At 46.8% G+C, this 18,258-nt stretch overlaps 1 protein-coding gene across 11 annotated transcripts in view; it reads right to left on the bottom strand.

Moving 5' to 3' along the window:
* The window catches only part of Ankrd44 (ankyrin repeat domain 44), a 248,629-nt gene that overhangs the window by 127,138 nt on the left and 103,233 nt on the right, over positions 1-18,258 (bottom strand). For all 11 annotated transcript variants that reach the window (XM_013512080.1, XM_005373269.2, XM_013512083.1 and 8 more), the window contains 2 exons: positions 17,110-17,188; positions 2,404-2,474 (listed from right to left, as the gene is read on the bottom strand). In XM_013512080.1, the coding sequence (XP_013367534.1) occupies positions 2,404-2,474; positions 17,110-17,188 (150 nt within the window). The remainder of the gene's footprint in view (positions 1-2,403; positions 2,475-17,109; positions 17,189-18,258) is intronic.

Below are 18,258 nucleotides of genomic sequence, written 5' to 3'. Positions count from 1 at the left end.
TACGATTGTGATTATTTACACCTCAGGGTTTGTTTGCATTCAGTCCTTCCTGACAGACACCTGCAGGGCTATTTCCCCTGGCAAACCTGTAGAGGGAGCTGATGACCCGGAGAAGCAACCAACGCTTTTGTCATGACAGTTGTCAGTTGTCCCATCCTTGAGTTGACTGGGACAAACTCACTGAAGGTGGAGAGAGTGGGCTGGTGGTGGAAATGGACGCTCTGAGGATGGAAGCTTTCACAGCTACAGCTAAGAAAGGCGCTGATCACCTGGGAAAGGGCACCGATGTGACCCTTACTCACTGAAGTTGCCCGGTCTGTCCTTCTTGACTAGACTACATCCTGAGGGCAAGACCACAGATCTTAATCCTCTTTGTACTTCATCAGCAAGCACAGTAATTTTTCAAAAACTACAACAATTTTGTTACAAAGGAAACAAGCCAATCCCCAGAGATTTAGAGATGCTGAAAAGAAAGTTACCAACAATCGAACGGTCTTAAAATTTAGACCACAAAATACTTCCCTATGATGGGCTGATCGTATGACGTGGTCCTACCAACTCAGGCAGCCCACTGCCCCAGCTTTCCCAGATAACACAGAAATGCAATGTGGGTCCACACGAAGATGCTGAATCCCCCAGCACCCAAGCAAGGAAATTTAGAATTATTTACCTCCCTTACTCCAGGTGGACCATTCAGAAGGACAACAACACAGACCTCTTTTTGAAAACTCTCAAGTTATGCAACCAAGCAAGGCAGAAAATGAGCACTAAGCCATGATCTACAAAGTATGTTTCCAAAGTAGCTGCCAAAGAGGAAACGCTAGTTCTCATGCTAACCACGAACACCTGCAACTTCAGGGTACTTGTGCTCTTGCTCCTAGGTGTATCCAGAGGATACCTCCTCTCCAAAGCCAGAGCTCCATGGGGCAAACTCACCCTTGAAGGTCTCTGGGTTAGAATCCTGTATCCTTGCATGGTGGGCATCTCCTCTCACCAAGTTGGCCCCACCGGGGCTCCCTGCCCCCACCACAGAGGTTCTTCTCATTCCTTCTGCCCCCTGAACCAGATCATGCGCCTACCTCTGGACTACAGAAATAATCATAATCTATGAGCCATCTTCATCTGAATTTCCAGCATTCAATATTGGGTTATTTCTTGAGTATCAAGCTCACTCTGTTTCTGCATGTACCAGGGGTACTGAGGCATACCAAGGAACAAAACGCAGATCCTTGTCTTCATGGAGCTTATGTTCCAGGGTGATGTTTCCCAGACTCGGTGCGCTGAAAAAAACTAACTAGCTTCCCAGCCCCTGCCCCACCCCTGCTCTGGGTCTTCTCCGTCAGTGCAGGGGCTAAGTTTAACTGTATCAATGTGATTGGCTTGGGAGCCGCCCAGGGGATTAGTGAAGCATACTTCTGGCTGTATCTGCGCGGGTCATGGCAGCACAGTTTTGGACACTCTGGCCCCTCGCTCATTCCTCTCTGGTGCTGCTCCCCAGCGCTGCTTCCTGGTTATTATGAACTGAGCATCTTTACTCCACCACTCCCTGCCCCTGTGATGCTCCTCCCTTGGAGCCAGCTGACCCTGGACTGAGTCCCCTGGATCCCTGAGCCAAATCGAACCCCTTCTCCGTTAAGTCTGAGGTGTCAGGTGTTGTGTCTCAGTAATGAGAAGGCTGATCAACAGTTTATGACATCACCATCTATCTGCTGGCTTCTCTTCCATCTCACCCCCGCAAGGCACTCAGTCCTGTCAGGCCCACCTCTAGTTATCTCTCAGTCACTGACTCCTCGCCAGGCCTCAGCTCCGTTCTTGGGTCTCTTTGGCCTTGGACTAGCACCCCTGCCTGAACCCCTCTTCTGCTTACCGCCATCCTGTCACCACACTATGTTCTTTGAACTGCTATTCTGAATGAGTCACCCCTCTGACCATTCCCCATAGCTCTCCACCACCTGGCCCAGACCCCACTATCTGACTTACCCTCAGCACCCTCTGTGTTCTAGTTACATCTACCTGAGACACCATCGTTCACATGTGTGCCTCAGCTCTTCCTCCTTTCCTGGCCTGAGACATCCCTACTCATCCTTTAAGGACCAGATCAAAAGTGATCTTTTCTCAGAGGACTGCCGCTGTGCTTGGAGCTGCTTCCTCCTTCAAGTATATTCTGATATTGTGTGATCTGCTTCCTGTCCTCCTTCTCCAGCCTGAGAGGTGACTGAGGTCAAGGACCATGCTGTCCAGCTTGGACTTCCCCCACACTCCGCTGGTCCATCTGTTCACTTTTGGTAACCTTTTTGCACTAGACCTGAAAGCTCTTGTTCACTAGTGAGGGTCCCCAATCCACTGGAAAGAATACTTTCTCTGGGGACAGCAGGTATCAGATGAAATAAGGTCATCACTCACCTCACTCCTGGAAGCCACGGCCCGGTGTAGAGGGGTCAGCCACATGTTGTCCTTGGCATTGACACGAGCTCCTGGAACCAAATGGCACAGGTTTTAGGCTTTTGAAAAAGGCTGCAAAAACTCTCATGGGAGCTAGATGTTCAGTTTAAGGCATTGACTAAAAGGAAATAGCAAATCATAAAACTTCCACTATCTTTGTCTTTAACTGAAGAACAATTACCATCAACAGCATCAACCACAGAAAACAAGAACAGAGTCCCTAAAACAATGGGGGGGGGGACCTTTCCCCTCTAACCCCATCCTGATGTCACCAATTTGACCTGGCATTGGGCACGGGGGATTTTTAGAAGCTCCAAGGACCCCAGGGCATGTTGAGAGCCTGCTGACCTGTTGCCTCATTAATCAAGGTTAAAATCGTTCCAAAGCCAATTCCACTGATTCCCACGTGCCTAAGTGAGCTCAAAGCCCTTGCTCAATATGGAGCACAGTGCAATCAGCACAGCGTGGGTGTGCCAGGGGCAGGCACCCCTCGCCCCAGAGCAGAAAGCCATGGGCCAAATTCTCTGCAGGAAGATGAACATGCTCTTGGAAGGACACGGGGCCCCCCAGTCAGCAGACCCAGATCCAAACCCTGATTTCAGCACCCATGGTCCTATGATCTAATATCTCATCCCTCTGTGCCTATGACTCAGATTTCAAAGGGAATAAAAGCATGTCACTTGTCCTATGATGTGAGAGAAAGCCAAGTAAACAGTTTACAGACACAAAGAGCCATCATCTAGAACTTGTACAAACAAGAATCTTTCTAAGAGCAAACTCTCACGGTACAGAATGCTGGGGAGAAGGAAACCCATATCATATCAGCACAGAAAAACTGCTAAATTTTTAAAAAATTTCCCACTACTAAAAACAAATTGTAGATTTCCCCTCTCTGTCCTGATTCCAATGAAGCGAGCCAGGTGGCTGTTACAAAGCCCACCTTTCTGGCTTAGAAATGAACAGAATTTATCCCTTTAGGCTCTTGTATTTCTTCTTCCTACATTCTGAAAACTCGCCAACCCTCTAAAAATTACCATCTTTGTCAAGCCTTTTCTTGGGTCATAAATATGTATGTGTTGAAATAGCCTGTCTCTCAAGGAAGCCAACTGTCTGGCGGGTGCACACTCCTATTTAGGCTGTTTCTCTGTACTCATGTCCCAAACACCCTTCAGGCTGCACGTGGTCCTGGAAGGCTGGATTCAAGCCCATTATTCGTAATCTTTGGCCAAAGTACATGTGGTGCTTTACAATTTTTGGTAAACTGAAAAAGCTGATGCAAGAAGACACCCAAATGGCAGGACACATGTGGAAAGCTCCTTCTCCAAATTTATCTGGAAGAAGCGACAGAGAGCAACATTAACACGCCATTTCACACCCAAAGGATAAAGTGTGACAATGCCACTTTGGAGCAATGCTTATTAAAGCACAGTTAGCAGAGTATGAATGGGTACAAGCCCCTTTGGAGGAAATAACGAGGCATTAACCTAGTACAATTTCTGACGTTCACACCCGCCACCTAGCCCTCCACCCCATCATGCCCCAAGGGAAACTCATGTGGGGGAAAGAATGTTCACTGCGCATGCTCACAGCGACAGGAAAGTGGGACCTCCCTGCTGACAGGGGAATGCATTTGTCGTACTGGGGCACAATGCAGTGCGACATGGTCACGAATGGCCTGAAGTTCTATGTACAAAGAGGCGCTTAAAATCTAACAGTGAGTGAACAAGTCAAGTTGCAGAATACCTAAACCATAATAGCAGCTACATAAAGTTTTCCCAAAAATAATTCTATATGCTGCTTTTGGATGTATAGACATCAAATGAAAGTGAAAACATGGCCAGGGAGAACAGACACCAGCTCTGGACAGTGGTTGCTTCTAAGAAGGAAAGGGGAGGAAGGGGTGAATTAAACACACTCAGATGACTGCAACAATGTCAATATTTTTTTTCCTTTAAGCGTGCACGTGTGTGTCTGTGCATGCATGTGTGTGCGCACATGTGTGATGCAAGTATGGCAAAATGCTAAGCTTTCTCACAGCTTGGTGGGAAGTACAGAAGTATTCATTACATTACTCTTCATACCTTTCCAAATGTTTAAATGTTTTCTAAAAATTATTTTAAACAAAGCCAGTCCATTTGGAGTTTCATGTTTCATAAGAAATGACGGGAGACTAAGTTTCTTTTCCTTTAACTATTTGTGTTCTGGGTTAGCAGCTCTAGTGGAAAATAACACCCCGTCCTTCCCATACAAAGTGCCCAGCCACGAGGCTGTGTGAGTTTTCCCTACGCCGCCGCCAGGAGCAGCAGAGGAGGGGAGCAGGCACCGCCGCTGTCTGATGGCCTTGGCTGTCCAGTCTGACTGGAGAGGACGAGTCAGCTTAGGGCTGCACTACTTGCCGGTCTTCGTGTCTCTACTTTGCTCTCCTGTGTCCTCTCTCCACAAGCACTGCAGCGACTCAGCCCGGCTCGGAGGCCAGGTGAGCGCAGCCTGAGAAGAGGCCCTGCAGTCCCTCCAGGGCCACAGCAAGGACAGCTCTCCATCCAGGGACCCTTTGCTGTCTCTCCAACTGCTGTGCTATCATCGGACATTTTGGGTCTAAGCATTGCACTTGAGGGGCTTCCTCACCAGCCAGCCTCTGGGGTTCCCAGGGACGCAGGGTGCGTGTGAGCAGTGCGTTACACACCAGACTGCAGCCAGCTGCTTTGGCCATGGCAAGGGTGAACCTTACCTTCCATCTCTTTCTTCACCTCCTTCCTATCTTTCCTCTCTCCCTCTCTTCCTCCTCTTTTCCTCTTTGTCCTCTCTCTCTCTCTCTCTCTCTCTCTTCATTTCTGCCTTTTCGGTGTGTGCATTAAGATACTCTATAACATCTTTCTAAAGAAAATAACTATACATGAATGTCAAGACTAATCTTAAGCATATTTTACTAAAGTTGATCATAAAATACAGAAAACAACTTTGGAGTTAGCCAAAGAAGAGCTGATTAAATGATTTGCTCGGCTGAGCAGCTTCAGTACAGGCATCGAATGCAAGCTTTGAGGCTTCAGAAGAAAGCCCAGGGACATAAGATGTGCTCACAAACGGCTGTTAGTGTGCAAAAGTGAGTACCGAAACATCCCGGAAGGAAGGAGCTCATCTGTCGTGAGAGCTCTGAATGGTCTCTGAGGAAAGACCAGGGCAGCCCTGAGCTCACTGCCTGGCAGGGCAAGCCCGGCCCACATAACTGCTTGCTGGACTTCTAGCTGGAAGATTGGGAACGGAGCAATGGGCCCGGGGCCCTCCCCACCCAGTCCTAAGCACAGGGCAGACAAGGAAACATGCAGACTTTCTGAGGAACACAGACGGCATCTCCGATGTCGCCGACGTCAAAGCCACTAAAGTAGAGCTATCAGAACGAACAGCAAAAAGCCTACTTTTCTTCGTGCTTGATCACATAAGTGATACGAGAATGCGTTCTTTTACCAAAAACTGGGTCACTGCAGGTATAGCTAAAGTTCTGCTGAGTGTCAGCCCACAGCTAGACTCTCCCCGCCCCCTGAAGTTAGCCACTGCCGTGAGTTCAGTGTGGAAGTTTCCAGTTGGTCTTACATCTTCCTGGGAAATATACGCCCATGAAAGCCCACAGAACTAAGGTAGGCAGTCAGTGTAATATCTTCTGTATATTTAAACTATTTCACAATAATTTTAGAAAACATAGCACTATGTATGTTTTCATGTGAATTGTATTACATTGCACTAACGCTCTGAATTCCCTCGGTCCACTTAACAGCACGCACGTTCCGTCTGTGCATATCAACACAGAATGCATTCACTCCTTTTCATAGCTAAATGTATTCGAATGTAAACGTGTTTTTTTGACATTTCCTCTACTGATGGTGTTTTGATTATTTGTAATATACCGCCGTCCAAACAATGTTTAAATAATGGACGTCCACACAATGCATCCTGCAGATGTGTTAGTATTTATCACAGAGAGATAATTTTGGAAAGACCTGCATGTCACAGGTAGCACATACTTTTGGTTTGCTGTCGTTGTTACTGTGGAACGAACCCAGGACTTTCTCACTGAACCACATCCCCAACCATTTTTTAAAATTTTGAGACAAGGCCTCATTAGGCCACTAAGTTCCCCAGAATGGTCTCAAACTTGATTTCTCCTGCGTCAGGTTTCCAGGATGTTGGAAGTATAGGCATGTGCCACCACCCCCTGCTGCTTTAGGTTTTCACACATGCTCTCAACTTCCAAAGAGTGCTCATCTACACACTCACTGTGTGTATGATGGCTTAGATTCCCCACACAGTCACACTTGATATCTCCAGTCATTTTAAGTATAAGGACTCAAGATCAATAATACAGTAGTATGCACTTAAAACTTCATTGAGAGGGTAGATAGATCTCTTATTGTATTCTTACCACCTGTAATGAACACCCCCCACACCCAAGAGACACAGGGAAGCTCCTGGAGATAATAGGTCTGTCTGTCTGATTGTAGCTGATTTCATGAGGGAATGCATATGTCCAAATTCATCTCACTGTACCTTAAATATGTGCAGTTATTGTATATCACTCCCACTTCAATAAAGCAGTTTAAAAAGTAAATTCTAGACATCAGATGGGAAGCAATGGCATCCCATTTCTGTGTTTTCCTAAGAATAAAATTGGGCATTTCCCACTGGATTTGTTTACTACCCACTTGTAATTCATTTCCTGAGAATTACTTGTTCATATTCTTTGCCTATTTCCCCCATTCTCCTATTATTTTGTAATTTGTATGCTCACATTATTCCTACTACTATTTTATATAATCTGAAAATGCTTGCTCGTATGTAGATCCACATGTGATTTTCTGTATTAAAAATCTTCCAAGGAGAACAGTGGGCCCATGTCTGCAGAGCCCCCAAGTGACAAGCCTGGAGTGTGACAGCATCAGCACTCCTGGGGTGCAGCCTCAGCGTTGAGGCAGGATAGAAGAAATAAAGATAGATCAAAAGGAAACAGGGAAAATTGTAATATTAAAATTGTACTTTTTAAGAAAAACTGCAGCTTCAGGACACAAAAGCTGTTCTTTTTTCCCTTCCAGGAAAAATTGCGAAGGGTCTTAAAGACCCTAGGCCTGTGCTCTAGGCCGGCCCTTCACCCTGTGAGTTGCACTCCCTCCTGCCCAACCCATCCCCAGGAATCTGCTGTTATGAGCACAGCAGACTCGGCTTCATACTGAGTGGTTTACACACCCTAGGTAGTCCACCTTAGGGACACCCCCAAACCCTCACAAATATACCCAGCAAGGCCATGGGTGTCTGCCCACTGCATTCTACTTCTCTGAGCCTATACTTTTGAAATTCTGCCTAATAAATCTCTTCATGCCTCTTCCATGTCCTAAAAATTCTTTTCTTTTCTGTGATGGAAATCAGCGAACCTGCACCCTGTTCCCTGGGTGGGATGAGTCAAGGTTCCCCCTCTCCATTTTGGGGACCTCGTTGGGCCATGTTCAGTGACAGGCACTGGATAATACATGGGAAACCGCACGATGAAAATCTGGGAAATGGCTCCTTCGGGTCACTGAGGGAGCCTCCCCTCCGCCACGCATCCTCCTTGAGAGGCACAGGTCTCTGTCCCCACAGTGGGAATTACCATGACAAAGGCAGGCTATCTGATGGGGTGGCATCATCGCCTGCTGCTGGCTTCCCCGCCTCTTCCTCTGAATATTTTCCAGAGACTTGCTTCCTGCTCAGAGGCAGGCATCAGATGGTTTTGGTTCTGAACTGAATATTTATAATCAGTGTCCTAAAGGAAGCTCGCATTATTTACCTGCCTGTCAGGCACCACTGTACTTGAGCGACAGCCTACATGTCTCATGATCCCGGGCAGAGACTTTGTACCCAAGGTCACTTCAAGCGTAACTGGGCAAATGAGCACCAGGCTATCGTGACTGTTCCGAAACAAAGGCCCAGCTCAAAACGGTCAGGCACAAACTCTACCTGCACATGAAGCATGGGCTTCACCTTCTCCCCATTGTCTTTCAGTTTTATTTCCATAGAGAGAAGGAACAAACGGGGTCTGGGCATCGTTCCAGAGGCAGTGTGTGTTCTCTGAAAGCAGTGGGATGAAGGAAAGGAGCGGTGGGATGAAGGAGGTTGGAGCCTAAGGCTGGCTCGGCCAAAAGCTGGCTTTTAACTGTTGAAATAAACATTAAAGAAAGACCGTCTGAAATATGATCATAATATAACGATATGAGGTTGCTATTGATTTCTTAACAGATCAAATCTTATTACAGCACAGGAGCTGTCTTTCTGGGCAATTACCTTGGAAAAGTCTACCATAATTCCATGTGTGTGGCAATTGCTCAAGACATTTTTACAACTCCTTACACCTTACACACCCACCAGGAAATAGTTCATTACCTTGTAACTGTACCTCACTTGTGGGCCAAAATCCGCTTTGCCTATTGAACTGCTCCTCCTTCACCATTAAAAAATATGAAATCCATCCTCAGAAGAGATATTTGCTATGCATGCGGGAATCGTAAGAATGGTGCACCACTAGTTCCAGAGGCAATTTGCATTCAGGGTAGTAGGCACGTTTTGAAAATCATAGGAAATAAATTTACAAGAATTTATGGTGGCATAAATTCTAATACATTTGTGTTTTTACTTAGTAGTTGCGCTTGACAAGCTCCCGTAGTAGAAGGTGGTACATACGTCCAGTTCTCTTCCTTAATCCTTCCTGTAGGTTATTTCTACTGTGGCCATTTCTCTGAACTCCTTTCTGTGTCTCCACCCTCGTCCCTCAAGCATCAGCCTCTGATGGGTTCTCATTGATCTCACCGACCACTTCTGCCTTACCCTGACTCACCAGCTCCCAACAGAAGCTAGTACGGGAGAAGGGGAATCAAGGCAGAACTTGGATGGGCAGTGATGAGAGGTGAAATCCGCAAGGCCTGAATTCATCCTCAAGACCTCGTGCCCCCTCTTTGCTCAAGGCACTCAGGGTTCCATCCACCTGGCAAATAGGACATAGTGTCAATACGAACATAGCAGATTTGGGTTTCACCGTAAGCTGTAAGTTAACAAAACAACAGAGAATACAGCTGTAATGGGCTGTTCTGGCAAGGCGAAAGGATCTGTCCAACATGAGAATCATTAGCACTTCATTCATTATTAAACTGGAAAACACTGTGGTTGTATTCCCTAAAGGGTCAGCTGCCAGATGCAAGCTCAGAGTTGAATCATTACGCTCTTATAGTGATATTTGTTTAGGAATATAAAATATTAATTGCATAAAGGTCCTCTGAGGGAAAATAAAAGCTGTGCAAATTCCAAAAGTTGGTTTCACTTTCTGTAGTTCAGTAAAATTGCTGAAGAACTCTCCCAGTACTCATTCACGCCTTAGGGCTTCCTATTGTGATGGAGGGTGAGGAGAGGAGAGAAAAACTGCACAGTTGAACTGAAATTATACTCAGGAGATCAACATCTCTGTAACCAGGGATACCGGTCAAGATATGCAGAGCAGTTTCTCCAAGTGCTATTGAATCGGCCACAGCTAGAGAAAGGCTGGTGAATTCTATGCTCATGGGAAGGTGATGTGAAACCAAGTTTCTGGAGCAGTCCTGGCCCTGGATGGATCAGCTTCGTGCTGCAGAATTTAAAGCCTCGCTTTTCAGACATAGGAATAACAAAGCAGAAGTGTACGGCCAAGTTTTGAACTAGCACACTCATGCCACAAACATCCCTCCAAGACTGGGAGGGTCTTGTAGTACAGACTGAGCACCCCTTATCTGAAATGCTTGCACCAAAAGGTTCTTAAAGTTTGGATGTTTTTTAAATTTTGGAATATCTGCATGTAGAGATACTTGGGGATGGAACCCAAGTCTAGACAGGAAATTCACTTATATTTCATATACACTTTATACACACAGCTGGAAGCTTGCTTTATGCATCATTATTGCATCTGCATTTTGAGTGCAAACTGTCACATGAGGTCAGATGTGGGACTTTGTAATTGTGGCTTCAAAACATGAAAAGCTTTGGACTGTGAAGCATTTTGGACTTTCAGATAAGGGATTGTGACATCTCGGTGGTGGTGTCACTGGTTGTGAGCATTAGGTGTTATGCCACAAAATTCTTCATTTTATACCTCTACTCATTTTGTCTATAGCTCGCCATGGACCAGATTTCACCCATGAGGCAAGCGGTCAGCAAGCAGCTCTTGATGTCAGTCTGTGCCAACAGCAGGCGATACATGCTCATTTGGAACATGGCCCTGGAACACCTTAGGCTGGCGGGAGGAAAGCCCACAAGGAAAGCTCACAAAATCTAACCTGAGCTCCTTCAGGCCGTCAGGAGCTTGGCGTACAAGAGTGCTAAGGGGCAGAATCTTTGTTTCCTGGGGGCGCTCGCCTCAAGAACATGAATGACACACAACTAGGGGCAACGTGACTCTTCCCTGTGGGTCTCAGCACGGTGCCTTCCTTTGCACCATGTTCTCTACCTCAGCATGAATACCTGCGAAAGCCTCGCCTCTGCAGCGCTGACTTTGGAACAGACAACGGCAAAACCTTAGCATGGGTCCCTTTGCGTAGTCTGTGGGCAGAAGCCTTTGCTCCGGATTTCAACCTCCGTCAACAAGAACGAGGAGGAAGACAGCCCGCGTGTCTGCGTACAACCTGCAGAGAAGCGCATGCCCATGCTCACATCCCTGAAGGAACTGTCCAGCGAGCGTCCCAGGCAGAAAGCACACAACGGCTTTGGAAACCTGTTCGGTGAGATGTGCTGAGCATACAGGTTTCCAACTTTGAAAGCATGAGCATTTTAAAGTCTGATAAAATACTGAAAATACATAGAAAAATAAAGAGTATACTATTACAAAGACCTGTGTGCACACAAAAAGATACATGTGTGCTACTATTTGCTTTCAAATGTTTAAAAGTAGATTTTATAGAGTTGTAGAAGTCCCTCTTATGTCCTTCCCTGAACACATTTCACTCAATCTGCTGAATCTGAGGTAACCACTATCCAGAAGTTGATATGGCTCCTTACTTTCCATGTTTCGATACTTTTATTGCAGAGAGAGCCATGGATTCATACGCTAACACAGAATTCTTTGCAGCACAATTCAAATACATGTAAATACATATGCTCAGTGACATATATATAATATATATTCAGTATATAAGTATACATGGCATATATAAAGTGAATATATATATATATAACATCTATGTACAGCATACACAAACTATATATGGTGTATATATACAGACAGAGAGTGCATGTTCATGTAGACTTAAAGCCAATTTTCTTTCCTTTCCTTTTTTTACAAGTAAAAAATATCAGAAGATATCCAAATGTACTGAATTTGTCTACAATGTCGGGCCTGACTAGATACCCATACTCAGACTTTCAAATCAATATAAACGTTTTACTGGAAAAGTCACTTTTCAATAACAACGATTTCTTACATTGTCTTTCATGTATAGATAACATTGCAGATCAAATAAACTTCCAGGAACATAAGAAACAAATTTCACCTGTGCTCACGGTGGCAGTCCCACTAGTAAACTGACCATCTGAATTTTTATCTGCCAGATCCGGGCCAGAGAGGGAGCCAGACAGGACGCTGTGTCTGAGAGCAGAAGTGAGTAAAAGCGGCAGGCGGAGGCGGAGAAGCTGGGGGAGGAGAGGCCGCCGCAGAGGCTTGGCTCAGACAGCACCCTTCCAGGGAGGGGCGGGCGAGGGGGACACCGCAGAGACCACAGGACCCCGGCCATGGCGACGCGCGTCTCCACGGACCTCGTCCCGCACCACTGGGGATTCTCCTGCCCCAGGTCTCCCAGGGTATGACTTCATCCCTGGAAAGAACTGCTACTTCCACTTGCTCCCAGGACAGGAAAACCTCAAGCCCCTCAGGAAGAGAGCGTCGGGCAAAAGGAAGGAAAGCAAAAGACTGTGGCTGCCAGCAGAAGAGGAGAAGAAGAAGGAGGCCAGGACGGGATTTAATGCACCGTCCTTCCCACGACAAGGCTGGCGGGTTTTCTCCATGTCACCAATCCCTGCAGCTCGGGCCAGGAGCGAGCATGTGGAGAGGAGAAGGTTTCCGTTCTGAGCTCAGATGCCTCCATCTGACCAGCGCCCGGTTCAGACTGCCGCACCCGAGGGGCGCACATGCAAACTTTTACTTCACCAGCCTCGAGGTGGATTCCGAGTGCTGGGCCTCGAGGAACTACCTGGATTCCCACGTGTGCGTGCCTCTTGCGCGCTCTGCAGTTTCGGTGTCCCTGGTGCCTGGTCCTGTGTGTGGTGCCTGAACATCCAGCAGACACCTGCTTCAGTACCGGCTTGTCTGGGCGGGGCCTGCTGACCAGCGCAGTGACTGGACACTGCGGTCCTGCAGGACCAGCGGTGACGTCTTGGGCCAGCAGCTTGCTGTCGGGACTCCTTTGCTGTGTAACAGCTGTCACTCTGGGAGATGTTTGCCATTGATCTGTGTTCTCAACATCAAGGCAACTGCCTGTTTCGTGTCTCAGCAGCGACCTCTGTGCAGATCCCCCAGGAAGAGCAATCCATGACGGCCTCACACCCGGCTGGGAAGACCCAGACAGGGGCACGAGGTCCTCGACGTGTACAAGGCAGTTCCGCGGGCACGTGCAGAGCAGGAAGAAGGCATCCTGGTGGCCACGGGCCAGGACTGCTACACAGGAATCCGGAGCGACCGTGATGCCCCTCGGCTCAGAACCACACCCTCCCTAATCCGCCTCCAAGGCTGACATCAGACTGTGACCTTCGCTTCTCAGCTCGGAGGCATCCAAGGAGCCCAGGGCTGCTCATGGCGGCCAGGCAGGACCTTTACTGTTCCTCCTACAGCTGACTGCAGGGGGCAGCCTGGAGCACTGTGGGCTTGCCCGAGGAGTGTAAATAGCGGCTGTTTATTTCTGTCCCTAAAGCGGGGATTTTAAGTGATGTCCAGTGCACACAGATCCCATCCTCTGGCCGCCGGGAGCAAGGAGCCAAGGATTTGACACGGAGACACTTCAGGAAAGTTGTGGGCTCAGGGAGCTTGAAAGTCCTTTTCATAAAAGATACTTATTTCTTTCTCTTGTTAAATTCTCCAGACTAGTTCCCTATACCTCCCCTTTGTCATTTTATTTTATTTTTTTTTCCTCCCTTTTTTTAAAACACACACAAAAAAGACTTTTTTCTATGGACTAAAGATGGGAAAAAGCTAAAATAAAGCTGCTGCTTTCGCCAGAAGCCCCATGGGGAAGCCAAGGAGGCCAGAGAGACTGTTGGAACGGTCAGTGCCTGGATCCCAGGGAGAGCAGCATCTGTCCTTCACAAAGCCAGCTGCAGCAGAGGAAAGGCAAGGTGTGTCGCTGAGGCTGCGGAGCGAAGATGTAAGGCAGGAGTTCAGAGTCACTGACGTGGCCATCTCAACCAGGCATCAGCCCCTCACATCAAAAGCACCCTCCTTTTGTTACCGCTCATGGGCATTGAAAGGAAAGATAGATTTTTTTTAAATGCTAGAAGTTTTGAACAGTCGTTTAAAACCGCCTCCGTTGAGGCAGCTTCCTGAATGCAAAGGGCAGCAGGCCTTGTTATGGTGACTTGCGACTTGAATACCAAATTGAAGGGCTCAGAATCAAAGAAAATCCAGTGGCTTTCTGTAACCTCAGAGCTGCAGTTGGTGAGATGTTTATACCAAGTGTTTTTAAAAGCCTGTCTTTCCACCAATAAAGTAGAAAAACAAGTCATAGCATGTTGCTTCTGCGAAGGTCTGGATGCTTATAGCACCAAACCAACTGCAGTAGTCTGTACTTAGATCTCAGACGAAGCCAAAATAGCTGAGAGCAGCCTTAGTAGCTGCGCTGGAGAGCTTCTGGTTGCCTCCAGACCGACCCACTCTGCCTTTTCCTCCTGCCGTGCCCTGCATGTGCCCCAGGAGACTGGCCCCGGATGGCTGCAAGGACCCTGAGCTCCAGGACGGAAGAGCCAGTGGGAAGTGCTAGCAGGAAAGTAGAGGGCAAGGGGACCACAGAGTAGAATCGTGTTTCCTGGCTCCCTTCCTGTTGACCCGGGGTTGCTATGCCCAAAGGTCAAGGCTTCTATTGATTTTTTTTTTTTGGTTTTTCTCTGGTACCGGGAACCGAACTCATGACCTTGCGCTTGCCAGGCAGGCGCTTTGCCGCTGAGCTTAATCCCCAGCCCCAAGGCTTCTATTGAAAGACAGCTCACCTGGGTTCCAGTTAACTGTTCTTCGTGTCCCTAGCACCTTACTAAACCCAGGTTAATTCACCAGTTAAACTCTTCAATTACCCTCTTGAATGTTCTATTTCCTGCCAGACCCTAATACAACTTACACATAGAACCAAATCTTACACACTGGGTGAGAATTTGGGTTAATTAATAGTTGAGCTACAGCTACCGCTATTTTCAGTGTTTCACTCTATCTTATTTGATCCTTACAACAAGCCATAAAGGAGGCAGGACAGTAGTACTAATTCAGAATTTGGGATTATTAGCTGGTTGCAGTGCACATGCCTGTGGTCCCAGCTACTCCAGAGGCTGAGGCAGGAGGGTCAGTTAAGTCCAGGAGCTAGAGACTAGTCTGGGCAATGTGGTGAAACCCAGTCTCAACATAAAACTTTTTTTTTTTTGGCACCAGAAATCAAACTCAGGACCTCAAGCTTTCCAGGCAGACACTATGCTGCTGAGCTATATCCCCAGCCCTCAACATAAAACATTTTTTAAATGTACAGCGTCATTTTAAAGATAAACCAGGATTCAGGCTACGGGCACAGTTCAGCAGTAGAGGATGTGCTCAACAAGCAAAAGGCCCTGGCTTCACTTAGATAAGAGCCGTTACAGTACCAAGAGTGTGTTCTCTTTAGAGGCCATAATCCGGGCAAGGGCACACAGTCACAGACCGTACTCATAGCTCCGGTGGCCAGAACTAGGTGACCTGTTGACCAGGAAGTCCAGTCCAGCTCCTTCAGTTGACATAGCCTCAGGACCCTGAAGGGATCCTGGGGATGGGCCCAGAGCCTGATAGAGATCCAAGCTAGAGCTCAGATTATGAACAGTAACTAACGCTAACTCCATTAAAGGCAAGAAGAGTTACAGACTATCACTGTGGACTCAGTTTTCTCTTCCTGATTGATGGTAGTTCTGAAGCTGAAAATGCAAATATGGTTGCAAAGTTATGTCCGAATTCTGACAGTTGCAGGCTTGGCTCTTGTGTTGCAGGCTAGAAGCCAGTTGTTGCTTTCCGTGAAAGAAAAATCACTGTCCCTTGCTGAGGACAATGGAAAAGATTAGATACAAAGCTGCGCTCTGACAACAGCAGGAACCTTTTAACGTTGCTCTTAAGGAAAATACACTGACCTGTCTGGCTAGGAATGCAAAAGAATGCACACTGTGCGAGCAGACGTTCCGGGAGACCTCGCTGGAGGAGGCTGCACAGGCTGCGGAGCCCAGAAGCCCGCTGTGCGTCTCACTGCCACACAGCGCTGAGCTTCTGAACCCCGAGCCAGTGTCTGGATGTAAAACCCGGCCGCCACTGTCTGCCTTCCAACCATCAACCACAGAAAGCTAGTACAGGGCCTGCCAATGAAATAGGCAACCAAACATTGGTTTTTCACTTCTCCAGCTCCCAAATAAGTCAAATCGCTGAGTTAAACCCACAGGATGTCTAAGGATCCCACTGGGTCTTTGTTGCTCAGAAGACCATTTCAGTTCTCAGCCACAAGCTGAAGCCTCTAGTCACAGCTCATTATGTTCCATGGTTATCTTCACCTATAAACAAGCCCTTCACACAGGAAGTTACTGAAAGCCTTATGAGGAAACCTCCTCCCCGCAAGGAGTCGGAAAGCTGATTGGTGCTGTAGATGTCATAGTGGTCACTGGGGAAGGAGGGGTCCCTGAGCCATATTCTTAATGGGTGCCAGTTGGTTTTGTGGTGTTCTGTTGGAGAAAATTAACCAAGCTCAGACACTTCAGCCTACATTTACGTGGTTTTTATACTGCATTTAGTTAAGGCTGGGATTGGATCCCATAAGACCAAGAAAAGGACCTATTTGACATTAATGCCCCTTCCTCTCCTCCACTGGTCTGACCATTGTAAAAAAGGGAGTTCAAAACATTGTGTTCTGCTGGGTATGGTGACACACGCCAGTAATCCCAGCACTGGAAAGGCTGAAGCAGAAGTATCACCATGAGGTTGAGGCCAGCCTCGGCTACAAAGTGAAACAATGTCTCAGGAAAAAAAAAAAAAAAGATTGTTGTCCTTTGAATCCTATGAAAAGAGCCTTAGACTTACGATGAACTAGAAATGTCACTACCACATGACTATGGGTGCTGGGGCGCAACCAGAGAACAACCAGCCGTCTAAGACAGCCACCGCTGTTATGACTTAGACCTAAAGTGTTCCCTCCCACATCTTGTGCTCAGAGGCGGGGCCTGGTCAGGAGAGGCAGGTCACGAGGGCTTTGACCCGGAAGGATATGCTCCTGCCCCAGCTCCTTCCTTTGCTGCATGGCTGCCTGGGGTGAGCAGCTTTCCTCTACCATGTACTTCTCCCACTGAATCCCCTGAAAACCGTGAGCCAAAACAAACCTTTCCTCCTTTAAAAGAAACTTTATCTGCAGTTGGTTTTTGAGTGCCACGGTTATTTACCTGACAGAATGAGGAGCTCAATGATCTCCGCATCTCCCAGAAATGCAGCCACGTGAAGGGGAGTTCGTTTCTCGGAATCCTGAAATAAAAAGTCAAAAATAATAGGACAGGTCAGTGGCAGCCTGGGGTGCCTTTGGTAGACATGTACAGACATGTCACTCACTCTGAGGTGGATGCTTGTGGGACAAGCTTGAAGGCCAAACACCTATGAGTGTTTGTAATTTCCCCTTAGCACCCTAAATTCGGGTTATAATTTCCCCTTAGCACCCTAATCACAGAGCACAGGATTCCACTTTCCAGTCTGCGTATATCTGCCTACCTGCTTCCTTCACTGAATCCCAGATCAGTCAAAGATGGACCATCATGCACTGGTTGATAAATTTCAATTTATTTTCAAATCTTCAGTATGGTTTAAAAAATTTTTTCAAGGCTGTTAGCCATATTCTTTAAAGTTTCCAAAGATATACTTACTTTCTGAGAGCACATCGTGAAGTTGTTCATGAGGACACTAAATGTAAGTATAGTCATTTTTTTTCTATTCTCTTAGCCAGATAAAAATTAGTTGTTGTCTAGACCATGCCCCATCCATGCAGTGCTTTTTGAATGCCTACTCTGTGGGAGAACCAAATTCTGGGGTCAGAGGGGTGACCACAATAGGCCCTCATTAATTTTACATTCCATACTCTCATTAATTTTACATTCCATCAAGATAAAATTAGCCAGATTAAACAAAGAAGGCCATTACATAGTGATAAGGGGAGCCGCCCATCAAGAAGATACAACAATTGTAAATATATATGTACCAAACACCAGTGCACCTAATTTCATAAAATAAACACTATACAACATAAAGGGACACCTAAGTCCCAACATAATTAGAGTGGGGTGAGTTCCACTCTCACCAGTATATATAGCCATCCAGACCAAGAAAATGAACAGAGAAATATCAGAGTTAAACTACATCATAGATCAAATTGACTTAACAGATGTCTACAGAACTTTCCTCCAACCACTACAGGTTATACATTCTTCTTAGCAGCTCATAGAATGGTCTCCAAAATAGATCACATCTTAGGCCGTAAGGCAAGGCTTAACAAATACAAAAAACTGAAATAATTTCTTCCATCTTTTCAGATCACAATAGCATGA

The sequence above is a fragment of the Chinchilla lanigera genome, unplaced genomic scaffold (assembly GCF_000276665.1).
Source record: "Chinchilla lanigera isolate Chin_1 unplaced genomic scaffold, ChiLan1.0 scaffold00002, whole genome shotgun sequence".
In the NCBI taxonomy this organism is placed as follows: Eukaryota; Metazoa; Chordata; class Mammalia; order Rodentia; family Chinchillidae; genus Chinchilla; species Chinchilla lanigera.
This window is presented reverse-complemented; position numbering and strand designations above follow the sequence as displayed.